The sequence below is a fragment of the Camelus bactrianus genome, chromosome 19 (genome assembly GCF_048773025.1).
Source record: "Camelus bactrianus isolate YW-2024 breed Bactrian camel chromosome 19, ASM4877302v1, whole genome shotgun sequence".
In the NCBI taxonomy this organism is placed as follows: Eukaryota; Metazoa; Chordata; class Mammalia; order Artiodactyla; family Camelidae; genus Camelus; species Camelus bactrianus.
In genome coordinates this window covers 7,026,952-7,053,537 of record NC_133557.1, presented here as the reverse complement: position 1 = coordinate 7,053,537, position 26,586 = coordinate 7,026,952, and the positions used below count along the sequence as shown (strand labels likewise).

Genomic DNA, 26,586 nt, shown 5'->3' with positions numbered 1-26,586 from the left:
AAGAAAGGAAGAAAGAAAGAAAGGAAGGAAGGAAGGAAGGAAGGAAGGAAGGAAGGAAGAAAGAAAGAAAGAAAGAAAGAAAGAAAGAAAGAAAGAAAGAAAGAAAGAAAGAAAGAAAGAAAGAAAGAAAGAAAGAAAGGAAGGAAAGGAAGGAAAGGAAGGAAGGAAAGAAGGAAGGAAGGAAAGAAGGAAGGAAGGAAGGAAGGGAGAGAGAGAGGACACTAATGAACTCATCTATAAAACAGAAACAGACTCACAGACAGACTAAACAATCTTACAGTTAACTGGGGAAAAGTGGGTAGGAAGGAATAAATTTGAGAGACTGAGATTTGCAAAGGTTAACCACTATATATAAAAATGCATAAAAAACAAATTTATTCTGTATAGCACAGGGAACTATATTCAATATCTTGTAATAACCTTTAATGAAAAAGAATATGAAAATGAATATATGTATGTAAATGCATGACTGGTACAGTATGCTGTACACCAGAAATTGACATATTGTAACTGACTGTACTTCAATTAAAAAAGAATTGCAGTGGCAGAAAGAGATGACAACTTTAAAGCCCACATCTTTTTCTACTAAAGGCACCCAAATCCTGGTTCCCCTCTGAGAAGCATACTCCGAGTTTGTTCCCAATACTAAGAAGAGGGCCACCCTTCACTCTGCAGGGAGGTATCAGTTATCTATTTCCACAGTAAAGTTACATAAAAAACAGCCACACAACTTTTGCGGCATTCCACGATAAGCATTAATTGCCTATGCTTTGGGGGTCAGCTAGGCAGCACTGCTGGTCTTGACAGGACTCACTCATGAGTCTGGGGCTGGCTGGATGTTGGCTGGTATAAGCTGGCCTTGGCTAGGACAACTGGGACAAATATCTCTGTTTGTCTGTCTAGGCTTGAAACAGTCACCCTGTCACTTCTGCAGCACCCTGTTGGTCAAAGCAAGCCACCTGACTGAGCCCAGATCCAAATAATGAGGAAACAGACTTCACCTGTGTAGTGAGAAACCGAAAAGTCAGGTGGCAAAACGAGTATCTCTGGGGAGAGGCAAAGAAAGGAGGCCATTCATGAATTACACTATCACAGGGCTAACATCCCCAGTGCTCCTTTACTCACTCTGATCCCCATTTAAAAAGAAATTAAGCAGAGTCCACATTCCAGATATGAAGGTAAATATTTAAGTACTGAGTGATTCTATTTACTTGTTTGGCCATAAAGAAGGCACAGCTAGGTTTAACTGTAACTATGAAGTAAATGCTATAGCAGAAACATTCTGTCGGGTCTGGGGTTCCCATTTGCTCTTCTGACCCACTCAGGGAACCAGAAGGAAAAGGGTGATGCTTTTCTCCAGCACCTACCCCATAAATGATGTTTTTGATCCGAGAAGCACAACTCGGGAGGTTGCTGGAGCCCTGAGAGTGATCCCCATCTCCTGCTGAGGCTGAGAGAGGGCAAAGCATGGTCCAGATCCACTCTGCAGAAATGACAGTGTTCAGATGGGACCAGCTCCTCCCAGCTCCTTGTTCTGGGCTCCCTCTGCCCTCTGAACTGCCTTTCACAAGCTGTACCCACTGATTCTGAAGAGTCCTGGCCACCCCATTCCAAGGGCAACACGCAGATGTCTGCAGACTCCAGCTCAGCCATTTCCAGGAGGCAATGGCTTCCTTTTCTCTGCCGTTTTGGACAGCGGGATTCTCATACAGCAAAGCCACGGCTGGAATGCCACTGGCTGAGAAAACAGTTTCAGGAGTTAAAGGAACGCACAGTTGAAGACCTTGCTTGTCTTCAAGAGGCACTTATTTTGTTTCTTCGTGTTTTCCTGCCAGCTTCTTGGGCAATTGTTAGGATTACTCTGGTGCCTTTTCAAGAGACACTAGTAACACTGCAAAGGGAGTTACGAGTGCAGTTGACACTGGTAATAAAGAGGATACAGGGAGAAGCCTGGCTCCAGCTGCAGAAGCTATGAAGCATCACCACTCACACCCGGGGGGAGGAAACCCAGGAATGAGAACATCTGGGAACCACTGGGGAGCAAAATTAAAATGTCATCATACAAAATGTATCAACGGCCTACAAAACAGGGAAGGGTGAGGAAATTTGGAGGAGATAAACACTAGGGAAGGCTTGCAATAGCGACAGTCTGGTCTTGCCACCCATAGATGTTCCTCCTGGAACTGTTTTGAGGTATAAAGATGGATGGGGGACGGGGGGAGGGTAGAATGTGTGCTTAGCATGCACGAGGTCCTGGGTTCAATCCCCAGTACTTCCACTAAAAATAAATAAATAAACCTAATTACTTTCCTTCCCAAGGAAAATAAAAATAATAAATAAATGATTTAAAAAAATTTTTTTAATCTGTTAAAAAAATAAATAAAGACATGGACACAATTCTCACTAATAAGCAGATTTAGTGCTGGAATATTTATCTTCTAAGCCTCTATTTGTACGGTAATTTACTAAATAAGAAAATAAACATGTTCCTTGAAGAATGCCTGGATTTGTCCATCATACATTCATATGCATCTTCATTTAAACCTCCTGGGAGAGTGACATCCACAACATGGCAGAGTGAAAAGCTACCTTTCTCTATGTCCTGCAATCTATCACCAGTAAAACATCCACGATTCAACAAAGATGCCTCTGCCCAACACACCAGGATGCTGCAGAATTCCACACATCTGTACTTCTGAAGGTGGGTGGACTGGAACATATAGAGAAGGCAGGACCCAGGGAACAGCAGAGTGGTGCCTGCAATCCTGGCCCTCTGACAGCCCCAGCTGAGCCCGTGGCTTCAGAAAAGCCAGTATCAATGGGGGAGGCGGGGCAAGTGACTCCAGCCTCCTGATTGCAGGGGTGACCATGGCCAAAGTTTGACTGGGCAGCAATGGTAGTGGGGCTTGGGGCCCCTGCCCCTCCAGCCACTGAGGTGTCCACGACCCTGGCCCCCTCTCCTATGCCCCTCATCTGCAGTGGCAGAGCCCACAAACCATATGACACAAAATATTAGAGGCTCCTACAAAACTCCAGTCTCCCGACCCCCAACCCCTCCCCCAGTGGTGAGGGAGTCTGTGACTCAGGAGATTCCGGCCAGGAGGGAAAAGCCCCCCAACCTGGTGATGACAGTGGCTTTGGCAGAAGAAAGTCATCAACAGTCCCAGAGGCATAAGAAGTGATAAGGAAGGCAAGAAGGCATGGAGCCACCCCTCTTGTTTTCATGCCAGCTCTCAAACCAAAAATTTGTGTTATAGCTCCACCTACTGGAAAATAGGAGAAAGGATTCTAACTTCTGTCATGAATTTTATTATTTTAAAAATTTATTTGGGGGGGTTGGGGAGGAGATAATTATGTTTATTATTATTATTTTGTAATTAATTTTTTAGTGGAGGCACTGGGGATTGTACCCAGGACCTCTTGCATGCTAAGCATGTGCTCTACCACTGAGCTATACCCTCCCCTACCAACCCGTCATTAATTTTAAACGTGCCAGCGGCGGAACAATTCATCAAGCACCATGAAGAATCACAGTAACGTTATACCATAGAAAAGAAAATGACAGTTCTCTAGAAGCCAAACTAAAGTCATGGAATGTTGCAATCTAACTGATAGAGAGTTCAAAATAGCTGTCATGAAGAAACTCAACAAACTACAAGAAAACCCATACAAGCAGTTATGAGCTCAGGAATAAAATTAATGAACAGAAGGAGCACTTTACCAAAGAGTTTGAAACTTTAAAAAAGAACCAAACATTTATTGATGTGATGAAGAATGCATTAGAAAGCATTGGAAATAGAGCAGACCATATGGATGAGAGAATTAATGAGCTCAAAGATAGAAATCTAGAAATGATACAAGTAGAAGAGGAAAGAGAAATGAGATTTTTTTAAGTGCTAATGTATTTGCCACAAGATTCCAAAAATGGCTATTCATTTTATTAGTGTATGTAGGCCCTCAGACTTTAAAAACTTAGCTAAATGTATTTGATAAATATTTTTTATATATAATACTCCCTGTTCTTTTTTAGGTACACATTATTATTTTATTGAATGAAAGATTCTTTAAATTCTATAGTGCTTTACAATTTTCAAAAGTTTCACACACGTGATTTTGTATAATCCCATAATAACTCTCTTTTTCCCCTACCCCTATACCGCCCCTCCCCTATTCCCTCTTCCCACTGATAACCACTAGTTTGCTCTCTGTATATGTGAGTCTGCTTCTTTTTAAATTTTATTCACTAGTTTGTTGTATTTTTAAGATTCCACATACCAGTGATATGGTATAGTATTTATTTTTCTCTGTCTGACTTATTCCACTCAGCATAATGCCCCTCAAGTCCACTCATGTTGCTGCAAATGGCAAAATTTTGTTCTTTTTAATGGCTGAGTAGTATTCCATTATATATATATATCTGTCTTCTTAATCCATTCATCTGTTGATGGTCACTTAGGTTTGTTTCCATATCTTGGCAATTGCAAAAATGCTTCTATGAACACTGTATCTTCTCAAATTAGTATTTTTGGGTTTTTTTGGATGTATGCCCAGGGGTGGAATTACTGTGTCACATGGCAGTTCTATTTTTAGTTTTTTGAGAAACCTCCATATTGTTTTCCACAGCGGCTGCACCAATTACATTCCCACCAACAGTGTATGAGGGCTCCCTATTCTCCACATTCTTGCTAACATTTGTAATTTGTGTTCTTTTTGATGATGAGCATTCTGGTAGGTGTGAGGTGGTATCTTTGTAAGACATTTTATGTATCTCATTTATATCTCAGGGTAACTGTGAAACATAAACATAGAGCTGAAACATGAAACAAAACACAGTGTTGGAATGGCTATCAACAAAAAGACAAGAAATAAGCGTTGGCCAGAATGTAGAGAAAAGGGAACCTTCATACTGTTGGTGGGACTTGCAAACTGATGTAGCCACTATGGAGGAGAGTATGGAGGTTCCCCAAAAATTTAAAAAATAGAGCTACCATATGATCCAGCTAACCCATTTCTGGATATTTATCTGGAGAATCTTTTTAAAAAAAACCTAATTTGAAAAGATATGTACATTCTTATGTTCATCACAGCATTATTTACAATAGCCAAGATATGGAAAAAACCTAAGTGCCCATCAGCAGATGAACAGATAATGAACACACACACACACACACACACACATATATCTTCACAATGGATTAATACTCAGCCATAAAAAAGATGGAATCTTGCTATTGGTGACAATATGGATGGAACTTGAGGCTATTATGCTAAGCAAAATAAATCAGATGGAGAAAGACAAATATCATATGATTTCACTCATATGAAGAATACAAAAAGACTAATAAAAACAAAATAAATGACCAAACCAAACCAAAGAAAAACAAACACAGACAGGAAAACAGAGCAGTGGTTACCAGAGGGAGGAGTGGGTAGGGTGAAACAGGTAAAGGGGAGCAACCGTATGGTGATGAATAGAAACTAAAGTTTTGGTAGTGGGCATGCTGTGGGATATACTGAAGTAAAAGTATAACATTGTGCACATGAAACTTATGTAATGTAAGTCAATGATACCTCAATAAAAATAGGTAGATGAATGACTTAATGAATAAAAGACCTCTAAGAAAAAAAAAAAAACCTACTGGGTTTTCAGTGCTTGTAACCGATGGCACTCATTCTCATTTTAGCAGGTCTACTGAGAATCAAAATGTAAATTCTCACTGGTAATTTGAAAATAAAATTCTCTGTCAAAATATATGGGTTGGGACACAGCAGTGAAAGACTTGCAGCCATAGGGAAGATAAGACTCTAGGGACACAGGGAAGGTGTTAGTCACAAAAGGGAACCAATGTTTTCCCAAAACAACTCAGTAGAAGTAGGTCTCCAGGCGAGCTAAGAGAGGCTTATGGTACAGCAGTGCTGTTGTGTAAAACATCCTGCAGTGTGGAAATGTTCTCTACCTGTGTTATCCAATACGGCAGTCAGTAGCCTCACGTTACTACTGAGCACTTGGAACATAGCTAATGCAATCGAGCAACTGGATTGTTAATGTTAAAATTTTTTCAATTAACTTAAACTTCAATAGCCACCTGTGGCTAGTGGCTACCATATTGGACAGTGCAATTCCGTTAACTTTGCATTCTCTGCTAAATTGCATTTTGCTATGTTGTGTTCATCAGGGTTTCCTGTGTCCACTTAAGCTGCTTGAAATGCTTGGCTGTGTTCCTCCCCTCCAACTCCCCCTGTGGCACAAGCTCTGGAATGCAGGGTGGATGGATGAGCTGCCCTTTTGGAAGCAGCCAGCCTGAGGAGCTGAACCTCAGCATGGGAAAATCTGGGACTAAGCACGCGGGTGCCTGAAGGCCAAGGTAGTTGGATTCCCGGTGCAGAGGGAAAAGAGAAGCTGAAAAGGAAGACGTCTAGATTTGTGAAATCTGCTCTCATTGGAATGTGAAAACAAGATGACAGAAAAACAAGTCGGCCTTTTGAGGAAGGAGGCAGGAGGCATTCATAAGTGTGTTATCCTTGCAGCCAGAAGAAAGGGGAGATGAAAAGCAAAAGCAATCAGAAGAGCTATGTCAGGCCTTCCACAACCAAAACAGAATGGGTCAGAAAGCTGTTCTCTCCCATGACTTTCTACCCTAAGAGAAGTGACCCTATAGCTTCAAGATGATTTGGGGGCAAGTATGCATCATGTGCTTTTGATTAAGTAGCAAAACAAAACAATGGGATTGCGGGAAAAACTTGGCCCCGACTGAGGTGAACTCTAGGGTTATTGAGCCTACACCTCTAATGAGGACGTGGCCAGGAGCCCTGGGGAAAGACACTGTTGAGGGGTGGGGGGTGCTGTGGTGATAATTCTTATCACTCAATAAATATCCCAGGGGTGGACGCGTGGAGGAGTGGGGGACCCTGGGGAAAGGAAACTGACACGATGTGAAACAAGGCCTTTCAGATGGTTCCCCCATATTGTGGTTTCTTCGTGTTATCCAAAGGAGTCAAATCTGTACCCTGCTGAGGATGCATCTGGGTGACGGCTGGTGGCCCGGCAGGAGGTAGGGACATAGAAACTCTGGACATGGTTATGGGAACAGGGCTTGAGGGAGGCACCGTATGGAAACCATATCTCTTGGCTTCGATTTCAACATGGCCCAAGAAGAACCCCAAAGCCACATCCTATTGTTTGCAACACAGCCACAAACTTCTTTAAACAGTCTAGTTTCATTTTGAAATAGATTACCACTTTATTTCCAAACAAATCCCTGAGTGTAATATATACCTGAGCTCTCCTTCCAAGTCTGTATCAGGAGAGAAGAGTTGATAACATTGGCTGCCCATTTGGGAAAAAGAGAGAAAAAGTGTTGGAGTCTTACATCATCTCACCTCAAGGGTTTAGCCAACTGCAGAGTTAGGGGACTATTCCACCCATGAACACCCTCACTTCTGACAGCAACTGCGTTTGGGTGGTTCCACAAACCACCCTCAGGTTTGATCATGACTCATAGAACTCATTGTTCTATGCTATTATACCCATGGTTATGGCTTATTACAAGGAAAGGAAACATTAAAATCAGCCAAGGGAAGAAGAACATAGGGTGGGATCTGAGGAAGTAACAAATGCAGAGTGTCCATTGTCCTCTTCCCATGTAGACAGGATGCATTGATTTGTCAGTAACAATGTATAAAAATACACATGGAGTATTGCCTACCAGGGAAGCTCACTGAAGCCTTGCTCTTAGAGACTTTACTGGGGCTCCATCACATAGACATGACTGCTTGATTGACAGCCCGTGTAGTTACTTTCAGTCTCTAGGTGAACTGATACTACATGACTTAAAGCCCCCACCACCCTAGATCAGCTGCTTGGTCTTTCTGGCACTGCCAGCCCCTGCCCTAAGGTTTGTCCAGCCTCCACCATAAATCATGCAGTTAGACTACTCAGTCTGACCCCAGGCTCCCAGGCAAACCAAGACACTCCTATTAGCCATGCCATTTCAATGGCTGAAGGATCACCTTCCAGAAGCTGAGATCAAGGTCTGACTTCTTTTGGGGCAAGGTTAAATTCTTTACTACACATTCAAACATTACAGTAGATTCCAGGTAGCCTGAAGATCTAAATGTGATAAAGAACGAAACAAAAATATGAGTGAAGGGTTTACAATCCTGGAGTGCAGAAGTTCTGTCTAGATGCGTCATTAAGCTTATAAACCATAAACGAAAAGACTAAATACATAATAATATAAAACTTCTGAACTAAAAAGACACCACAAGCAAAATTAAAAGATAATCAATCGAATTAGAGAATATATTCACACTGTGTTTAACAGTCAACAAATTGACATAAAAAGACAAATGATGCATTAGAAAAATGCAATGTGGACATAATCCACAAGTGACAGAAAATTAACAGAAGAAATAAACATACACTGCTGATGAACACGTAGATTAGTACAAACTTTTATTTTATGTCATATGATTTTATTTAAATTTGTTTCAGCAAGTGCAGATACATGTGTAAATTTTGTGATTAAACGCACACATCTATGTACAGCAGTTTTGTGTCGTGTCAAGCTGGCTACACGGGGGCTGCTTCCCAGACTGCTCCTCTCTGTACGGCTCTGGGCTAGAGTTGCCTGAAAGAGAAGCAGGCAGCAGATGCAGAAGGAAGTGGTGAATCAGCAGCCTTTGACCTCTGAAAGCCATCGTGGTCAGATACAGTGACAAAGACAGACCGAAAGGTGTTGGCAGGTTCCATGTTGTCAGAACTCCCCTACTCACCTTCCAGCTCTACTTCCCAACTCTGACCAATAACAGTTCGAGGCCCCTGCCACACATTGGTCCCCCCACCCGACCCCCATGCTGGGCTACAGTCTCAGAAGCAGTAGCCATGAGAGACAACAGCCTTCCAGTCTCTCCACCTCCTCCTTGCAACCCCACTCCAGCAGCTGGCATGACAGCCTGGCTTCCCCAATTCTCCTGTAAGCTCTGCTGAGTCCTCCCCGTCCAGTGCCCCAGGAGGCCTGGGGAAAGATTTTTCTCTGATTTTCCAACTGCCCTTCCTGGACCTGTAATTCCCAAGCTCCTCCCACCTTTGTGTAGGTTTAATTACAACACAAATTCCTTAATTCATAATTCTTATTATGGTTCTGCTTCCTTGACAAGGATCCTGACTGATACCACATACACACTATATATATATATATATATATATAGTGTGTATGTGGTATATATATATATAAGATAGATAGATAGATAGATAGATGTCAATTATAATGTGAGAAAGTTTTCTGATGGGAAAGTTGAATTTCAGTTTTCCTCATGGAGTCTTTTGTGCTATCAGCCCACTGACCCCAGGGCTGGGATGCTCGCCTGTCATATCCTGGCCCACTTGGGAATAAAACTAATCCTCTGAGTCCTTTCATCGTGACTCAGCTAGCTGAAAACACGACAAAATGCTAAATCCTAGGGGAAATAAGCAGAACGCTCACAGAATCAAAACACGAAAATTTCCAGAAAAGGCTGGGATTCCACCAGAGCTAACTTGATTTTAGAGATTCTTGGATTCTGTCGCAGATCCTGGATTTGGTCGATGTCGTCTTTAAATCCCTTTCTCAAAAAATGTCTTCCTTAGACTTTTGAACCCATTGGAACCCCAACAGGAATAAAGCTGAAAAAAAGAGAATAAATATTTCAACTTTGCCTGTCATGTGCTAGATCCTTAACTTGCAAACATCATTTCACTTAATCCCCACAGCATCCTGTGAGGTGGATTTTATTATTTGTGTTCTAAGAGGAGAAAATTGAGACTCGAAGATGTTAAGTGAATCTCCCAAAGTCACACAGTTACCAGTAGCAAGAGGAGGACTCAAAGTAGTTCAATTTGATTATTAAACATGTGTTCATCCATATGACACGCTCTTTGAGATAAAGATTCACTTCGGCTATGTTCTCAATCAGCCACTGCTGCAGAAACAATCCTAAGATCTCAGTGGCTCACAGCAACAAACATCTATTTCTCGCTCACAAGTTGGCTGTAGACTTGCTTGTGGGTTGCCTGGGCTCAGCTGCGCTTGGATGGCCTCAGGCTTCAGGTCTGGTCAAGGTTTTCTGTATGTCTACATTCCGGCACTCAAGCTGAAGGAGCAGTGATTACTCAGGCCATGTTCTTATGGTGGATGGCAGGTGCTAAGAAGGATGAGCAGAAACTTACCATGTTGCTTAAAGCCTGAGCTCAGAACTGGCACACTGTCACTTCCATTAGTCCATAGCCAATTGTTTCCTAGTCAAGGAGTGGGAGGGACACACCTTCCTTCCACAGCAGGGGAGAAAATGAGTGAATATTTGATGAACATTCCTCCCCGAAAGTCCTGACTCCCAAGTTCAGTTTCTCTTCTGAGATACACACTTGCATGCAAGGACTGCGATCTTTCCTTCTAGCAGAACCCTGTTCAAATGGCAACAGTGTGGCTGAGTCCTTAGATTAACCAAATAATATCAAAATGACCATTTTATTTATTGTCTTTGTTGGGTAATAATTCACCCCAAAACTTAGTGCCTTAAAAATGACAACAATTATTTACTTTCCTCATGAATCTGTAATTTGGACAGGGCTCAGCTCTGCTCTATGCAGCATCAGCTGGAGTGGTTTAAAGGTTGGGGAGACTCAAGAGCAGGAGGCTGTAATCATCTGAAGACTCACTTCACTCACAAGTCTGGTTGACATTGGCTGTAGGCTGGGACCTCACCTGTTGATCAGGACACCTACAGGTGTCCTCTCCCTGGGGCTTCTTGTGCATTTTCACAGTCTGGTAGCTGGGTTTCAGGTGTGATTGTCCCAAGAGCCTAAATATAAAATCCCAATGCCCAGAAAACACCCCAGATCAATTCAATAGAATCCCTGGGGTAAAATCTGGACGTCAGTATTTTTTTAAACTCTCCACGTGATTCCAGTGGCAGCCAAGAACAATTAATCTAGTTATAGCTAATGTTTGTGGAGAGCCTTGCACTGGGCCCTTCAGAATGACTAGCTCCAGGAGGAAAGGGGCAAGGGAGGCTTGTGTGAGAGTTGCAGAGGGCGTTTCTTTGGCAGACGCAAAATAACATCCTCAGGGATCTGGGAAGAGGCCAAGGGTTTTTCGCGAGAAAGGGGGTGACATAATTCACACTGATGTGCGCCAGTAGATATCAGGGGAGTGGCAGGCACGATGGCAGAGTAGAAGGAGCCAGAGCTCACTTCCTCTCATAAACACACCAAAATCCCAACCGACTACAGGGCAGCCATCGATAAAAAGACTAGAACCTACCAGAAAAGAGCTTCCATAACTAAAGCTGTAAAGAAGAAATCACAACAAGACAGGTAGGAGGCGTGAACTCACGATATAATCAAATCCCACACCCCCTGGGTGGGTGACCCACACACTGGAGAGTAATTACATTGGAGAGGTTCTCCCACAGGAGTGAGAGTTCCGAGCCCCAAGTAGGCTGTCCAGCCCCGGGGGTCTGGTCCCAGGAAGAAGAGCCCCTGGAATATTTGGCTTTGAAGGCCAGCGAGGTTTCATTGCGGGAGCTCCACAGGACTGGAGGAAATGGACACTTCACTTTTAAAATCTTACGCTTACTGGGATTAAAAGCAAAAGCAGTAATTTCATGGGAGCCTGGGCCAGACCTACCTGCTGGTCTTGGAGGGTGTCCTAGGTAGGCAGGGGGTGGCTGTAGCTCACCCCAGGGACATGGACACAGTAGTGAACATACTGAGGAGCATTCATCTGCATGAACTCTCCTTCCTGGAGGCAGACATCTCACGTGGGTCATTAGCACCAAGACCTGGCCCCACCCAACAGCCTGTAGGATCCGGTGCTGGGATGCCTCAGGCCAAACAATGAACCGGGTGGGGACACATCCCTATACTGCAGGAGATAGGCTACTTAAAGACTTCCTGAGCCCACAGCCACCTCTAGACATGTCCCTAGACATGGTCCTGCCCGCCAGAGAGCCAGGACCCAGCTCCACCCATCAGTGGGCAGGCACTGGCCGCTCCCACCAGGAAGCCTGCACAAGCCTCAAGATCAGCCTCACCCACCAGGGGGCAGGCACTGGAAGCAAGAAAACCAGGACCCCACAGCCTGCAGAGTGAGTCTGCAAACACAGGCCGGACTCTGTCCTGGGGTCAGCTGGTCCCTGCCCCTTGGGTGGTAAGAGGGGAGTGCACTGCTGGGACACATAGAACACCATCTAGGAAGCAGGTCCTCACCAGTCACCAAATATGCCAGTTCCATGATCTTAGACCTCCCAGCCTCTAAAACTGTGAGAAATAAATTTTTGTTTTTCATAACTTACCCACAGTCTCTGATATTTTGTTATAACAGCACAAATAGAATTTTGTTATAACAGCCCAAATAGATTAAGACAAGTTATAAAAAATTTTGCTCTTGGTTCCTAGCACTTTTATGGGTTTCCCTTTTTAGATTTAAGTCTGGTCCACCTAGGATTCATTTTGGTATAAGATAAAAGGTATAGCTCCGATTTTACCTTTTTTCAGGTGGACTCCCAATTTTCCAAATGCTATTCATTAAATGATCCTCACTTTTTTTTACTTGAGACCACATCTTTATTACACAGTAAATTTCCGGGTATATGGGTCTATTATCTTGACTTTCTTCTGCAAAGTATTCTGAGGAATCTGTTTCAGTAATTTTAATTTTGTAATATATTTTAGTATTGGTTAGAGTTATTTTTTTTCTTTCCCTCATTATTCCTAGCAATTTTTCTTCACATGAACTTTAAAATGAATTAATATAGTTAAAAAAAAAAAGAGTTCCTACTAATGTTTCTATAACAATCATCTTAAATTTACAAATTAACCTGGGGAGATGTTTATGTTGCTGAGTTTTCCCATCTAAGATTATGGTTTGCCTTTCCATTTGCCCAAATCTTCTCTTTCCCTCTCAGAAGTATTGTGAAGTCCCATTCATCTAGTTTTTTCACATTAGAAAATTGTCTCCTCCCTAACTTAAACAAGAATGCTTGCAGTGTTTTCCCATGAATCCTGACACTCATGTCTGGCTTGAGATGGATCTATTTTATCCTTTTGAAGATGTATCCAGCTATCCCTTCTTACTCAATATTAAGTAGCAGGTTGATCCCCGGTTTAAGATGCACACTTTCTATCTGGTTAAGAAAGAACTTTTCACATCTATGTACCAGAACTTTAGGTCTGGGAGTAAATAAACCTTAGTTCAACTTCAATGCCCATTTACCAGCTATGGGATCTTCATAGTCTCACTGAATTTCATGTTAAGTCATTGATAAAGTGGGGGAAATACTTCTGTCATAGTATACTGAGAAGTTTAATTAAGAATGAATCCTGGACGGAGGGAAATAGCTCAGTGGTAAGCACATGCTTAGAATGCACGAGGTCTGGGGTTCAATCCCCAGTACCTTCATTAAAAAAAAGAGAGAAAAAAAGTTTTTTTAAGGATAAATCTAAACCAACACAGTGTCTGACATAGAGGAGATGCTCAATAATTGGTAATTCTTTTAATTCTCCTTAACAAAGTTGTCCTGACTTTTCTTCTTAATGTAATCATGATGAGAATTTTCCTTGCATCCAAAGTGTTAAGTCTTACTTGGTTAAAACATATAAATATTATTAATACATTTGATAAATGTTAATATAGTTAACAATAGAATTTTATTTATATGTTTGTGAAGTGGATTTTTAGATTGATCTTACCCATATAAGACTTGGAGATTTAAAATATGCTTGCATTGCAATATTTTTTCTATATTTTGGAACATGTACTGTATTCATGTCCAGGGGTAGGTTAGGAATTCTCAATCAAGGTGACAGCCATGGATTCTTTTTTTTCTTTTTCTGTATATGTAGATTTTTATTGGTGTATAGTCAGTTTACAATGTTGTGTCAAGTTCTGGTGTACAGCACAATGCTTCAGTCATACATATGAACTGAACATATATTTGTTTTCATAATCTTTTTCACCGTTGGTTACTAAAAGATATTGAATATAGTTCCCAGCTATGCATCATGAACTTGTTGTTTATCTATTCTCTCTCTTTATATATATAGTATATATATATAGTGTATATATATATATATATATATATATATATATATATATATATATATATAAAAGTTAATATCTGCAAATCTCTAACTCCCAATAGTTCCCCTCCCACCCACCCCCATTTCCCCCTGGTAACCACAAGTTTGTTCTCTGAGAGTCTGTTGCTGTCTTTTTTTTTTAGATTCCACATATAAGTGATATCATACAGTATTAAAAAAACTTGAATGGAGGTACTGGGGATTGAACTCAATGATCCAACTCCTCATGACCTTGTGCATGCTAAGTACGTGCTCTACTGCTGAGCTAAACCTACCCCCTGATTCTTGAAATCTGGGCTTAGAATATGTTGCCCCTGCACTGTTTTTACTCAACACAAGGGGGCAACATTGCAAAAGAAACCTGAGCCAGTCTTTTCTGTAGCTCATGAAATGTTATTCTGATTGGAGACCGAACTTAAACACTTTTGAAGTTTAGTTCTTGCCATTTCAGCCTTTTTAGAGGCTTATTTATAAACTAGTGGGTGTATAGAAAGAACATAGTAATCCTTCAGTAAATGGTATGAGTTTAGCCCAGCTGACTTCCTCACCCACTTTATGTCTTCATTCACATGCTGTTCCTGAGCACCCTATATGAAACTGCAGCCTCCCACTCCTGACCCACCTTGCTGTGTTCTACTTCTTTTCCATACCATTTATTAAATCCAACATATTCAATAATTTACATATTTATTACATTTATGATTTATTTGGTTCCCCCCAGACCTCCGCTACAATGTAAGTTCTATAGGGGCATTGTCTGTTTTGTTCAATGATATCCCACGTGCTTAGAACAGTGTCTGGCACAACGTAGATGCCCAATCAGTGTTTGTTGATTGAATGATTGATGGTGGTGATAGTGGTGATGGAGGTGGTGATGGGGGTGCTGATGTTGATAGTGGTGGTGGCATTTGCAATGGTGGTGGCAGGGGGAGGTACTGGAAGTACTGAGGTGGTGGTGCTGGAGGGGGCAATGGTTGAGGTAGGGTGCAGCGGAGGTGAGGGAGGCAGTGACAGTGACTGAGATGGTGATGACTGTCATGATGTTTGCTGTGTTACGGTTGGTCAGGATCCCCTGAGAAGCTGGAGTCTAAGCCCGAGGCTAGATGATTTCTAGAGGATTTGTCAGCATATGAGCACAAGCCCTGTTTCTAGGCTGAGGCGGGGAGGATTGTTCATACACCCCCACACGTGGAAGTCTATCTTCCCAGCCCTCCAGGAAAGGGTGCTATGCAAGGGAGTAGCGGAGAAGCCAGAAAGGCACACTTAGTTACCCCACTCATCACTCAGGCTTTAAGGTTCTGAAAAAAAAAAAAAGGATTTCCTGACGTCACGTTTCAGGCTCTGAGGAGAAGAAAATATGCTGAAAATTACAGCAAGGCCCAAGAAGAAGGTTGCAGACAGGTCTGCAGGAGGCCTCAAGGCAAGAGGGTCAAGGAGGAGATGTTAGCCCACATCTAAACGTGTAAAATGAGAAATCAAGATAGTTAAACGAATAGTTAACGAATATGTCTGTCCTGCATTAACATATACACTCTCATAAAGGCCTGCACGACTCCCAGGACTCCACATTAGATCATGGAGAAGCCCCCAGCTGCCCCTCCTTCCTCACCCAATCTCAGAGGGGCCTCAGCACAGGCACCTGGACACCCCAATCCCCACACCTGAGCTCTGTCCACATCCCAAAGCTGCCCCTTGGCCCCTCTCCTACCTAGGACTGTGCACAAGGGCCGTACAGTGCACCTGCGGGAACAGGCCCTAAAAGCAAGCTTAGGGCATCTGAGGCGGGAATCCCAGAGTCCAGATACTGGGAGTGTATGTTGAAGGAACAGCGCAAGGTCTACCGGATGCTTGGCCAGGTGGGCTCCCCCGACTCTGGGAGGGCCCTGGTGAGGGAAGGCCAAAGAGGAGCCTCCAAAGCCCAAGGCCCGGGGTCAGCGACCCTCTTCTCCTGGCTGTGGGAGCCACTGGGAACACTGCTGCTCTGTTTAGCTCACAGAGTGCATCTCTGTTCAAAGAAGCTCTGAAGAATGAAGTCATAGTGGGATCCAATACAGTGGGGTAAGAGCAGAAGAAAGGGCCTCTGGCATAAACTGACAGCCATCTCTAACAGCTTGGAAAGTCACTTCCGTGCATCGGCATCCCCTCTCCACTCTCCCAAAGTCTCAAAGGGAAGGAATGCCTTTGAGATGAGCACAAAGGGAATGAATGCTTGGTCTCAAAGGAGACCTCCTTTGACCTTGTAGAAGCCTGATAGCCTCCTGCCTTGGCTCATTTTCTCCCCATAAATATGGCCTCTGTTCAGGGTCCAGTTCCTTCTCTCGGTTGCTCTCTACCCCAGCCATCCCTTCATGTTCAGAGCTGAGCTCTTGCTTCTCACACATCTGCATTTCTCTCCTGGACTTCAGGCCTAGATTTCCAGCCATGTCCACCACATCGTCTGAGACTTGCCTCTTATTCCCAAGGCATTCAGACAACCCCACTCTCCTCCCCCAGACAGCACGTCCTGCACCTGCTCCCCACCCAGAGTGATGGGTGCATCTGCTTGCCCCTCCTCACAGCCTCCAAACTTCTTTCAGATAGAAGGAGTGATCACACAACATTGTGTGCTAAGTGCTAAGTGCATGTATTAAGTGCCACTGTAAATGTACTAAGGAAAGCTAGTAAGGGCCACAGAATTGTACAAATGGTTAGTTTTATGTTATGTCAATTTCATCTCAATAAAATAAATAAATAAACGATTTTAAACTTCTGAGGCCTCCTTGCAGCCCAGAGCCACAAGAGCCAGTGGTGCCTCCCAGGTCAGCCAGCCCTCCCTTCCGGTCACTGCATGGCCTCCTGCTGTGGGCCCCCACTGCTAGCAAAAGGGCACGGAGGTGGATGACTTGACCTTGTGCCAGAGCAGAGTTGGGGGTGGGGTGGGGCAGAGGGGCATGAATGTAAGTGAACCCTGTTTTGTGAATCACTCACAAAGCTTCCACAGCAAGCTCTTTTGACAACAGGCATCCATGCCAGAAAGGGTGCATCCTTCGCAAAATGCATTCTGAAACTTCCCTTGCGACCTCCCAGCCATGATGGCCCTAGTGAAAACTGTGCTTCCTCCAGTGACTGTAGATCTGCCTTTAAACCTTCATAGGTGGGCTATACACCCCTTGCTTTAAACAGGCAGGATTCATGGAGTCTGGAGTCTTGTGTCTTGGCTTGCATAACCTCCCATTGACTTTCTCACCATCTCCGTCCCCAGAGATGGAGCAGCTGTAACAGATTTATTCTCGAGACATGGAGGAGTGAACCTGATGTCTTTCCATTGGGCCTTCTTATTCCTCCAGGTATACACCCCTGATTGGGGGAGGTCTTGAGGACGAGGCGCTCCTTGGGCGCGCCTTCAAAAGGCAACATGCATTTTGATTACATCACCCACTGAACTGACTTTCCCAGGACCGCACCAGTGTTCATTGTTGTCGGGTTGTTCTTTCTGTCCTTCTTGGCCGGGCAAAGAGTTTCTCTCAGCTCTAGCTCCCTGAGATAAAGGTGGAATGCATGTCTTATCTCTGCCACTCCTCCCTTGCTACCCCTCTTGGGGACAGGCCCCCAATTAGGGACAATAGATTCACTTGACTGCTTGGAAAGTGCAAGAACTCTCTCTGCCTGTGCATTAATGCACACTGCTCTACCAGTCGGTCCTCTCCCTCACTGTGCTCAGAAGTCGCCCATCACAGGGTCAACTGCCTGAAGAATTATAATAAGAACACGTCTGTGTCCAAGGACCAAGTCCTGCTCTGGGAGACATGGCCTTCCCTTTGCCAAGTTCTGATCTCTGAAAATCAGTCCAATTGAACCAGCTGTGGCTAAGCCTAGACTCAGTTTTTCTTTAGTTCTGAGTAATGGTTGCCGTAAGATCAGTGCTACCAGCCAAGGGCTTCTGAAACTTCAACTAGGGCAAAAGAATTACCCAGAAGGATTATTAAAACAGGTTCTTGGTCCTTTGTGAGAGATGTGTTTTCTGATTTTTCAGTCCTCATTTTTAATTGTTTTTGATTTTCTAAATAAAGTAATTCAAAGACTCTAAATATTCAATGTGATAAAGTCAGTATTATTCCTCATTAAAAACAAACAAAAAACCCCAGATTCTTGGGCTCCACCTCTAGTGATTCTGATATAGTAGGTTTGGGGCAGGATTTGGCAATGTTCATTTCTAATAAGCTCTCGTGATATTGATGCAGTTTCCCATCTGCAAAATGAGGATAATAATAGTACCCATCTCCCAGAGTTGTTGTGATGACTAAATGGGTAAAACCTTTACAATAGGGCCTGGTATTTAGCGTTACATAAGAGTTTGCTTTTATTCATTCAATTTGAGCTCTGTGTCATGAAAAATAATTTGGCATCACTAATATGAGTTTAGATGGAGCTGGAAAACAGGAGGCTCTAAACCCAGGGTCCTGTAAGTCAAGGAACAAGCGATGGAACTATCTGCCCTAACCAGATGGAGGTGAGACTGCAGGGAAGCTAATCCTCTAGAATTACTGAGAGGGGAGATGATGGTTCAGTCCAAAGTTTGGGTTGGATAGAGGTGGAGAGTGAGGGATCCAAGGGAAAGGGAGGTCTTGAGTCTAAGTGGTGAAGAGGAGAGAGACACTAGATGGGTAATTCAGGATCATGGGGACAGGGAGGACTGGAGAGGCCACAGGCCTTCTGGGGCCCCGCAGGGCTTATGGGGGAAGAGATGGCCATCAGGAAGCTCTAAGGGTGAGGGCACATTTGGAGCTTAAGAAAGAGGTGAGGGCTGAAGGCTGAGCTTTGAGGAGAGGTCACTCAGGCAGGGGAGCAAAATCTCCAAGGTCCAGTGAGATTTCCAGAGGAGAGGGGCTTGCAAGTGGGGAGGGGAAAGAGGAAACAAAACTGGAGGGAAGAAGGAGAGAGGAAGGCAGAGAAAGCCAAGAGCAGTTTCCAAGTTGGTAATGAACTCATTGGCTATGGCATCAAACCTGAGTTCAAACCCTGCTCTGCCATGAACTAGCTGTGTGACCTTGGGCAGGTTACTGAATCCCTCTGTGCCTCAATTCCTTAATCTGTAAACTGGTGAGGATAATAGGGCACAATACACAGAGCAGTTAAGAGAATTAAATGAGATAGCATCTATAAAGTCTCACTGATACAAGGCCTGGCACCAGGGCAGAGCCCAAGGACTGGTAACGAGTATCGTTATGATTATTGTAAAATCTGTGTTAAATGGACAGAAGAAGGAAGAGGAGCTTGAGAAAGAGGTGAATGGAATGTAGCTGCCACTAAAAAAACAACAGACAAAAACATAAACAAAAATCAACCAAACAAATGAAAAAACCAAGTGAGAGTAGTGCAGTGGGAGGGAGGTAAGGCAGGGTGACCTTTAGGAAAGCAGTGGACCCAGTGCCAAACAGTGCAGAGTCCTCTAGGGGGACAAGAATGAGGATGGTACTTTAAAGGTCTGGCAGTTAACATACCTCCAGTAATTTTTGAGAAAGCAATGTGATTTTAAAAATAAAGAATAAGTGGGAGAATGGAGGAGGGTATAGCTCAAGTGATAGAAGACATGCTTAGCATGCATGAGTTCCTGGGTTCAATCCCCAGGATTTCCTCCAAGAATAAATAAATAAGTAAACCTAATTACCTCCTCCCACCAAAAATAAATAAGTTAATTAATTAATTAAAAAAAATAAGTGGGACAGTGGGCTCAGCGATCCCGCCAGATCTGTCTCTTGCTTCAACAGTGTTTGGATGGAACAGACCCAGGGATGCCCCTTGGTCCAGCCTCCAATCACTCTTCAACCTTTTTCCCAGTTACAACCTTCAGAACCAGCCACTCTGCTATCCTCGGCCTCCAGGACCAGCCAACACCACTTTTTGAGCTTAACTCCTTATTACCAATCAACCATGAGCTTCCAGATTCATCAGAATTATTCCAGCGAGGTGGAGGCCACCGTCAACTGCCTGGTCAACAAGCATCTGCGGGCCTCCTACACTCACCTCTCTCTGGGCTTCTATGTCCACCTCGAGGATGTGGCTCTGGAGGGTGGGGGCCACTTTTCCCATGAAATGGCTGAGGAGAAGTACAAAGGGCACCCAGGGTCTCTTGAAAATGCAAAAACCAGCACAGCTGTGGTGCCCTCTTCCTGGATGTGCAGAAGCTGTCTCAAGATGAGTAGGGTAAAACCCAGGACACTACAGAGGCCGCTGTGGTCCTGGAGAAGGATCCAAACCAGGACCTTTTGGCTCTGCACACCCTGGGTTCTGCCCGTGCAGACCCTCACAGCTGTGACTTCCAGGAGAGCCATGTCCTAGATGAGGAGGTGAAACTCATCAAGAAGATGGGCGACCACCTGACTCACCTCCGCAGGCTAGCTGGTCCCCAGGCTGGGCTGGGCCAGTACATCTTGGAAAGGCTCACCCTTGAACATGACTAGGAGCCTCTGCAACCCCACGGCCTTTGCGGGGCCCCTCTGGTGTCAGGGCTTCTGCCTGAAGCCTTTCTCTGCAGTCACCAGGTAGCTTTTTAACCACCCTGGAGCCCTCTCCCAAGCCTTGGACTAAATGGATAAAGCTTTTTTGCAGCCAACCAAACAAACAAGAACGAGTAAGTGAGAAAGATAGTTGTTAAGGTAGTTTAGGGTCTTCTCTGGAGAGGGAGTGGGAGGGAGTAGGCAAGTTTGAACAGCTGGCTGGAGAATCTAGATTTTATATTTAAGCAACTGCACAACCTGAGAGGTATTTGAGTAGGAGACATCCTGATGCTGGTTTGGGATGATGTATCTGGGTGGGGTGGAGGGGAGGGAGGGCTCAGGCATCAGTGGCCAGAGTGCCATAGCCACTTAGAATTTGATTGACAAGGGCCTAAAATGCCCATGTCAAGATTTCAACCACTCAGTCGCTCAGGAGACTGAATAATTCAGCTTGACTTATGTTTCTTCAGCACCGGACCCCACCCACACCTCCAAAAAAAGCAATAGGGAGAAAAATATGCAAAGCCTCCAAATCATGTACGAATTGGAAGCAGCAGGGGAGAGACCAAGGAGAGGAGCTGGGAGGGGAATATGGCAGGACTGAGCCCGACCCAGGCAGGTGGAAGTTGCAGCTGTTGGAATTTTTCAGATGAAGTTTACCAGGAACAACACTGGAAGACTCTGAGGATCTATAATTAGTAACTTTTATTTGAGAATCTTTTCTGCTGTATCAACCACTGGAGGTTGCTGGCTGAGTGTTTAATCTAAGGAGATGACTTCACTGAACCAGACTGCCAAGTGTTATCATGATCCTTCAAATAACACACAATGGCAATGAGAGCCAACCAGGGATGCCTCATAACCAGCCCCGTTCACCGGAAGTACCTGGGGCTTGGGAGCTGGCCACGGGGTGATGAACACAACTCTGGGGGCTTCTAAGAAATTTTGTAGTGTTGCTTATCCATAATCGCAGAGCCAAAGCCATGCCTCTGTTTATGATTGCCAGAGTGGTCTCAACACATCTGTGTTGGGGCCAAGCGTTGGGCGCAGGCGGATCTCCGAAGAACTTGGTCGCGAGAATCTCCCGCGCATGTGACCAGATCTCCCACCCCTGCTTGATGCTGCGCGGTCTCTCGCGTAGTCCCTCCGAGAAGTCTCCCACCGCTGCCGCCATGCCCAAGAATAAAGGGAAAGGAGGTAAAAATAGACGCAGAGGTAAGAATGAGAATAAATCTGAAAAAAGAGAGCTGGTGTTCAAAGAAGATGGGCAAGAGTATGCTCAAGTAATCAAAATGTTGGGAAATGGACGATTAGAAGCGTTGTGTTTTGATGGTGTAAAGATGTTATGTCACATCAGAGGGAAATTGAGAAAAAAGGTTTGGGTAAATACCTCAGACATTATATTGGTTGGTCTACGAGACTACCAGGATAATAAAGCTGATGTAATTTTAAAATACAATGCGGATGAGGCTAGAAGTCTGAAGGCATATGGCGAACTTCCAGAACATGCTAACGTCAATGAAACTGATACATTTGGCCCTGGAGATGATGATGAAATCCAATTTGATGACATTGGAGATGAAGATGAAGACATTGATGACATCTAAATTGAACTCAACCAAATTTTACATTCCAGTTTCTCTGAGGATATTTGAACAATTTGGATTTTGGCTGCAGCCTATTAAAGAAGATTAAAGTTTCATTAGCATGAGCGCAATTTGTTAAAGCAAACTGATTTGTTTCTAAGGTATTTCTTTAAAAATTGGTAATGCTGGATCCTCTTAAGTGAAATGTTAAGCCCACTTTGTTCTTTTGATGTAATGGAGCTTATGGGTAAAAGACCACATCTATTTTTAAAAAGAGGAAAAAAATGCATTACTATTTTTCCCATTTTGACCACTTCCACTAAGTAAATGGATGTTTTGAATAAATCATTTGCCCTACAAAAAAAAAATAGACATCTGTCCTGCACTATGAATTCATCTACAAAACAGAAACAGACTCACAGACTTGGTAAACAATCTTATGGTTACAAGGGGAAGGGGGTGGGAGGGGATAAATTTGGGAGTTTGAGATTTACAAATGTTAGTCACTATATATAAAAACAGATTTTAAAAAGTTTCTTTTGTGTAGCACAGGGAACTATGTTCAATATCTTGTAATAAGCTTTAATGGAAAAAGATATAAAAACAAATATATGTATGTATATGCATGACTGAGACATTGTGTTGTACACTAGAGACTGACACATTGTAATTGATGTATGTCAATAAAAAAATAAAATAAAATAAAAGACATCTGTCCTGAATTAGACAACTTCAGGTGCCCCTCCGCACATTTCCAACTTCTCTCTAACTCAGTTATGGGGGGGTAGTCAAACCAGGTGGGGCTGGGGCTGGGAGTGTTGTTCAAGATACAGCTTATGGGATTAATGTTTGGCACCACTCTTACTCACCATAGTACTAGATCTAACCACTAAAGAAAGGAAAAAATGATAGAGAATAAGGAAAAAGAGAAAGAAGATCAACATACAAAAATCATCGTATTTCTATATACTAACAACAAATAATTGGGAATTGAAATTTAAAAATGCTCCAAATGCTCATTTACAACTGCTCCAAACAAAAGTCTTAGTTATAAATCTAACAAAAACATGTATAGTGTATACATAGTGAAAATGATAGAATCTGATGAAAGAAATCAAAGATCTAAACACTTGCAAAACATACTAGGTTCATGAATTGAAAGACTCAATAAAGATGTCAGTTCCATTGATTCATCCATTTGTTTACCACAGTCTTCATCTCCAGCAAGTTTTTAAATAGATATAGGCAAACTTATTCTAAAATTTATATGGAAAGAGAAAAGCTCTAAAATAGCCAAAATAATTTTCAGAAAGAAGCTATAATAATCCAGACTGGTGGAGAGGTAGACACATTGATCAATGGAAGAGAATAGACAACACAGAAATAAATCCACACAAATATGCCTAATTAATTTTTCACAAAGTAGCAAAAGCAATCCAATGGAGGATTCATTTTCAATAAGTGATGCTGAAGGACTTGAATACCCATTGGCAAAAAAAAAAAAAAAAAAAAAAAAGCCTCCATTCAAACTTCACACCTTTATAAAAATTAATTCAAATATATGTATATCTTCTAGAAAAAATCGTTGGGACCTGGGACAAGGCAAAAAACAAAAACAAAAAAACCTTGAACTTGACACCAAAAACATAAACCATAAAAGGAAAAAATGATAAATTAAGCCTCATAAAAATTTAAAACTTGGTCTGTCAAAGTTCCTGTGAAAAGGATGAAAGGAGAGAAAAATATTTACAAACTACATATCTGACAAAGAACTAATATCTAGAATACATGAAGAATTCTCAAAATCTATAATAAAAAAGCAAACAATCAAATTAGAAAATGGGCAAAAGATATTAACAAACATTTACTGAAGAAGATACAGATAGCAAGGAAGTGCCTGAAGAGATACTCAACGTTACACAGTGTTAGAGGAATTCAAATTAAAACCACAATGAGATGTCACTATATACCTATCAGAAAGGCTAAAATGAAAAATAGTGATAACACTAAATATTAGTGAGGATGCAGGGAAACTGAATCACTTGCACACTGTTGGTGAGACTGTTAAACAGTACAGATACTCTAGGAAATAGTTTGGAACTTCATTTCAAAACTGAAAAATGGGATTACTGTATGACCAGCAATTGTGCTGTTAGGCATATATCCCAGAGGAATAAAAATGTATTTTCCCACAGAAACTTACACACAAATATTTGTAGCAGTTTTATTTGTATTTATTGCCCAGAAACTGGAAACCAGGAACTGCCCAGATGCTATCAAAGGGTGAATGGTTAAACAAACTTTAATACATACATACAATGGAATACTATTCAGTAATAAAAAGGAATTAATTATTGCTACACACAAAAACTTAGATGAACCTCAAGAAAATTATGCTGAATAAAGAAAGCCAGTATCAACAAAATATATACCATGTGATCCCGTTTATATAGTATTTGTGAAATAACAAAATTATAGAAATGGAGAACAGATTAATGGTTGCCAAGGGTTAGAGATGAGAATTAGGGACTGTGTGGGTGTGGCTATAAAAAGGTAGCATGAGAGAGTTTTGAAGTGATGGTACAATCGAGTATCTTGAGGCTACACATGTGATCAAATTACTTAAGAGCTATATGCAAACACAGTCTAAGGAGTGCATATATGACTAATGAAATCTGAATATATTCTGTGGTTGGTACCTCTAATTTCCTGGCTTTGATATTGTTACTATAACTATGTAAGCTGTTAAATTTGGAAGCTGAGTAAAGGCTGCATGGAATCACCCTGTAAATTTCTTTGAACTTTCCAGTGAATTTATAGTTATTTCAAAATAAAAGAGTTTAGAAAAAAAAAAAAAACTTCAGATAGGACTTCTGGTCTACTTCTTGTATATACTGATTAAAACAATTCTAATCAAAGCTTAGAAAATTTGACAATTTAGAGAAATATTACAGTCTGGGCTGTTCAGAGTCTGAGATCTTAGAGATCCAATATACTATTTCAGTTGTTCTCAAAATGTATCTTTTGCATACATCAGCATCACCTAGGTACTTGGTAGAAATGCAAATTTTCATTCCCCACTCCAGACCTACCAAGTCAGAAACTCAACACTGGGGCCCAGCAATCCTGATTATAAAACCCCTCCAGAGGGGAGGGTAGAGCTCAGTGACAGAGCGTGTGCTTAGCATGCACAAGGTCCTTGGTTCGATCCCCAATACCACCATTAAAAATAAATGAATAAGCCCAACCCCGCCCCCTCCAATAAATACATAAATAAAAAGAAATTGCCTCTTTAAAAATCCCTCCAAAGGGTGCTGATGTGCACTCAAGTCTGAAAACCACCATTCCACTGGGTACTCCATAAATGCCAACGATCATGATGACACATTTTATATTTGAATCACCTTTTTTCCTAGTGGAGACCCTATGGTAAAACCACAGTCCAAGCCACCCAATCAATGTTCTCTTTTCCAAGCTGCCTGTGCTCCCACCCACACATTCTCCATATGCAGGCTTTCAACAGGGGAGAAAGAAATCTTTCAAAAGCCACCATCCTAGGTTGCTGAAACACACAAGCTTCTACTAAAGACATAATTTTCCATAAATCCAAACTGTAAAGGGAATGCTTGTTCCCATTAGGCCCGGCTTAATGAGCATACTTGGAGCTGCCTAAAGCCTTTATCCTCCAAGCAGAAGTGATGCTGCAAGAAGTGGAATTGCAAATAAATCAGCAGTGCCTTAAGCACTTTACAAAAGAGGCCCCTAATGTAAAGCACATTATGTATAAATAATGACATCAGTATCTCCCTCATCTAGTCTTTACCTCTAGGACTGGGAGGATCAAAGCCATCTGATAGGTGCAGCTTCAAAGGCCTCCTATCCCGGGTCTGGGAATGGGTGTGCTCCAACAGGCCTCTCCAGCCTCAGTTTCCTAATTTCACAGCCATTAGAGGCTCTAACGTGGCCATTAGAGCCTTTCTGCCTATGATATCTTTTTTTTAAATAAAATTAATGGCACAAATTCCAATAGTGGCTTCAGCAGAGAAAACCCCCTTTGCAGTGCAATGTAGCCCAGTGTTGTTTGACTTTCCTGCATCACTAGAAATGCCCTAATGGAACACTTTAATGAATAAAACTGACTTTCAACATATTTTTGCTTTGGGTAACTTTTATGTAGCAAGACAGCCCTAGAAATAACTGGAGACTATGGGAGAGGTGACAGGACAAGGACTGGAAATCAGGGAGCTGGGGGTAAGGGAGAGGTGGCAGTCCCATCTCAGGGTCTGGTGGGACTCCATTATGCAGCGACAGGGAGGGGAGAGTGTGAGGCCTGAGGGTAGGGTTACCCATCTGATGGGCTAGATCGGTACTGGAGTTGTGGACCATGGCAGGGACCAAACGACCA

The 26,586-nt window shown here is 42.7% G+C and overlaps 1 protein-coding gene and 1 long non-coding RNA gene across 3 annotated transcripts in view; one reads left to right on the top strand and one right to left on the bottom strand.

Moving 5' to 3' along the window:
* Positions 1-8,418: 8,418 nt before the first annotated feature.
* Positions 8,419-26,586, bottom strand: part of LOC123613603 (uncharacterized) — a 49,441-nt gene continuing 31,273 nt past the window's right edge. For both annotated transcript variants that reach the window (XR_012500548.1, XR_012500549.1), the window contains one exon: positions 8,419-9,664. This is a non-coding gene — a long non-coding RNA (uncharacterized LOC123613603). The remainder of the gene's footprint in view (positions 9,665-26,586) is intronic.
* On the top strand, positions 21,171-22,570 carry LOC105083018 (eukaryotic translation initiation factor 1A, Y-chromosomal-like). Its single transcript, XM_010972735.3, has one exon. The coding sequence runs from the start codon at positions 21,579-21,581 to the stop codon at positions 22,200-22,202; it is 624 nt and encodes a 207-aa protein (XP_010971037.2). The 5' UTR covers positions 21,171-21,578; the 3' UTR covers positions 22,203-22,570.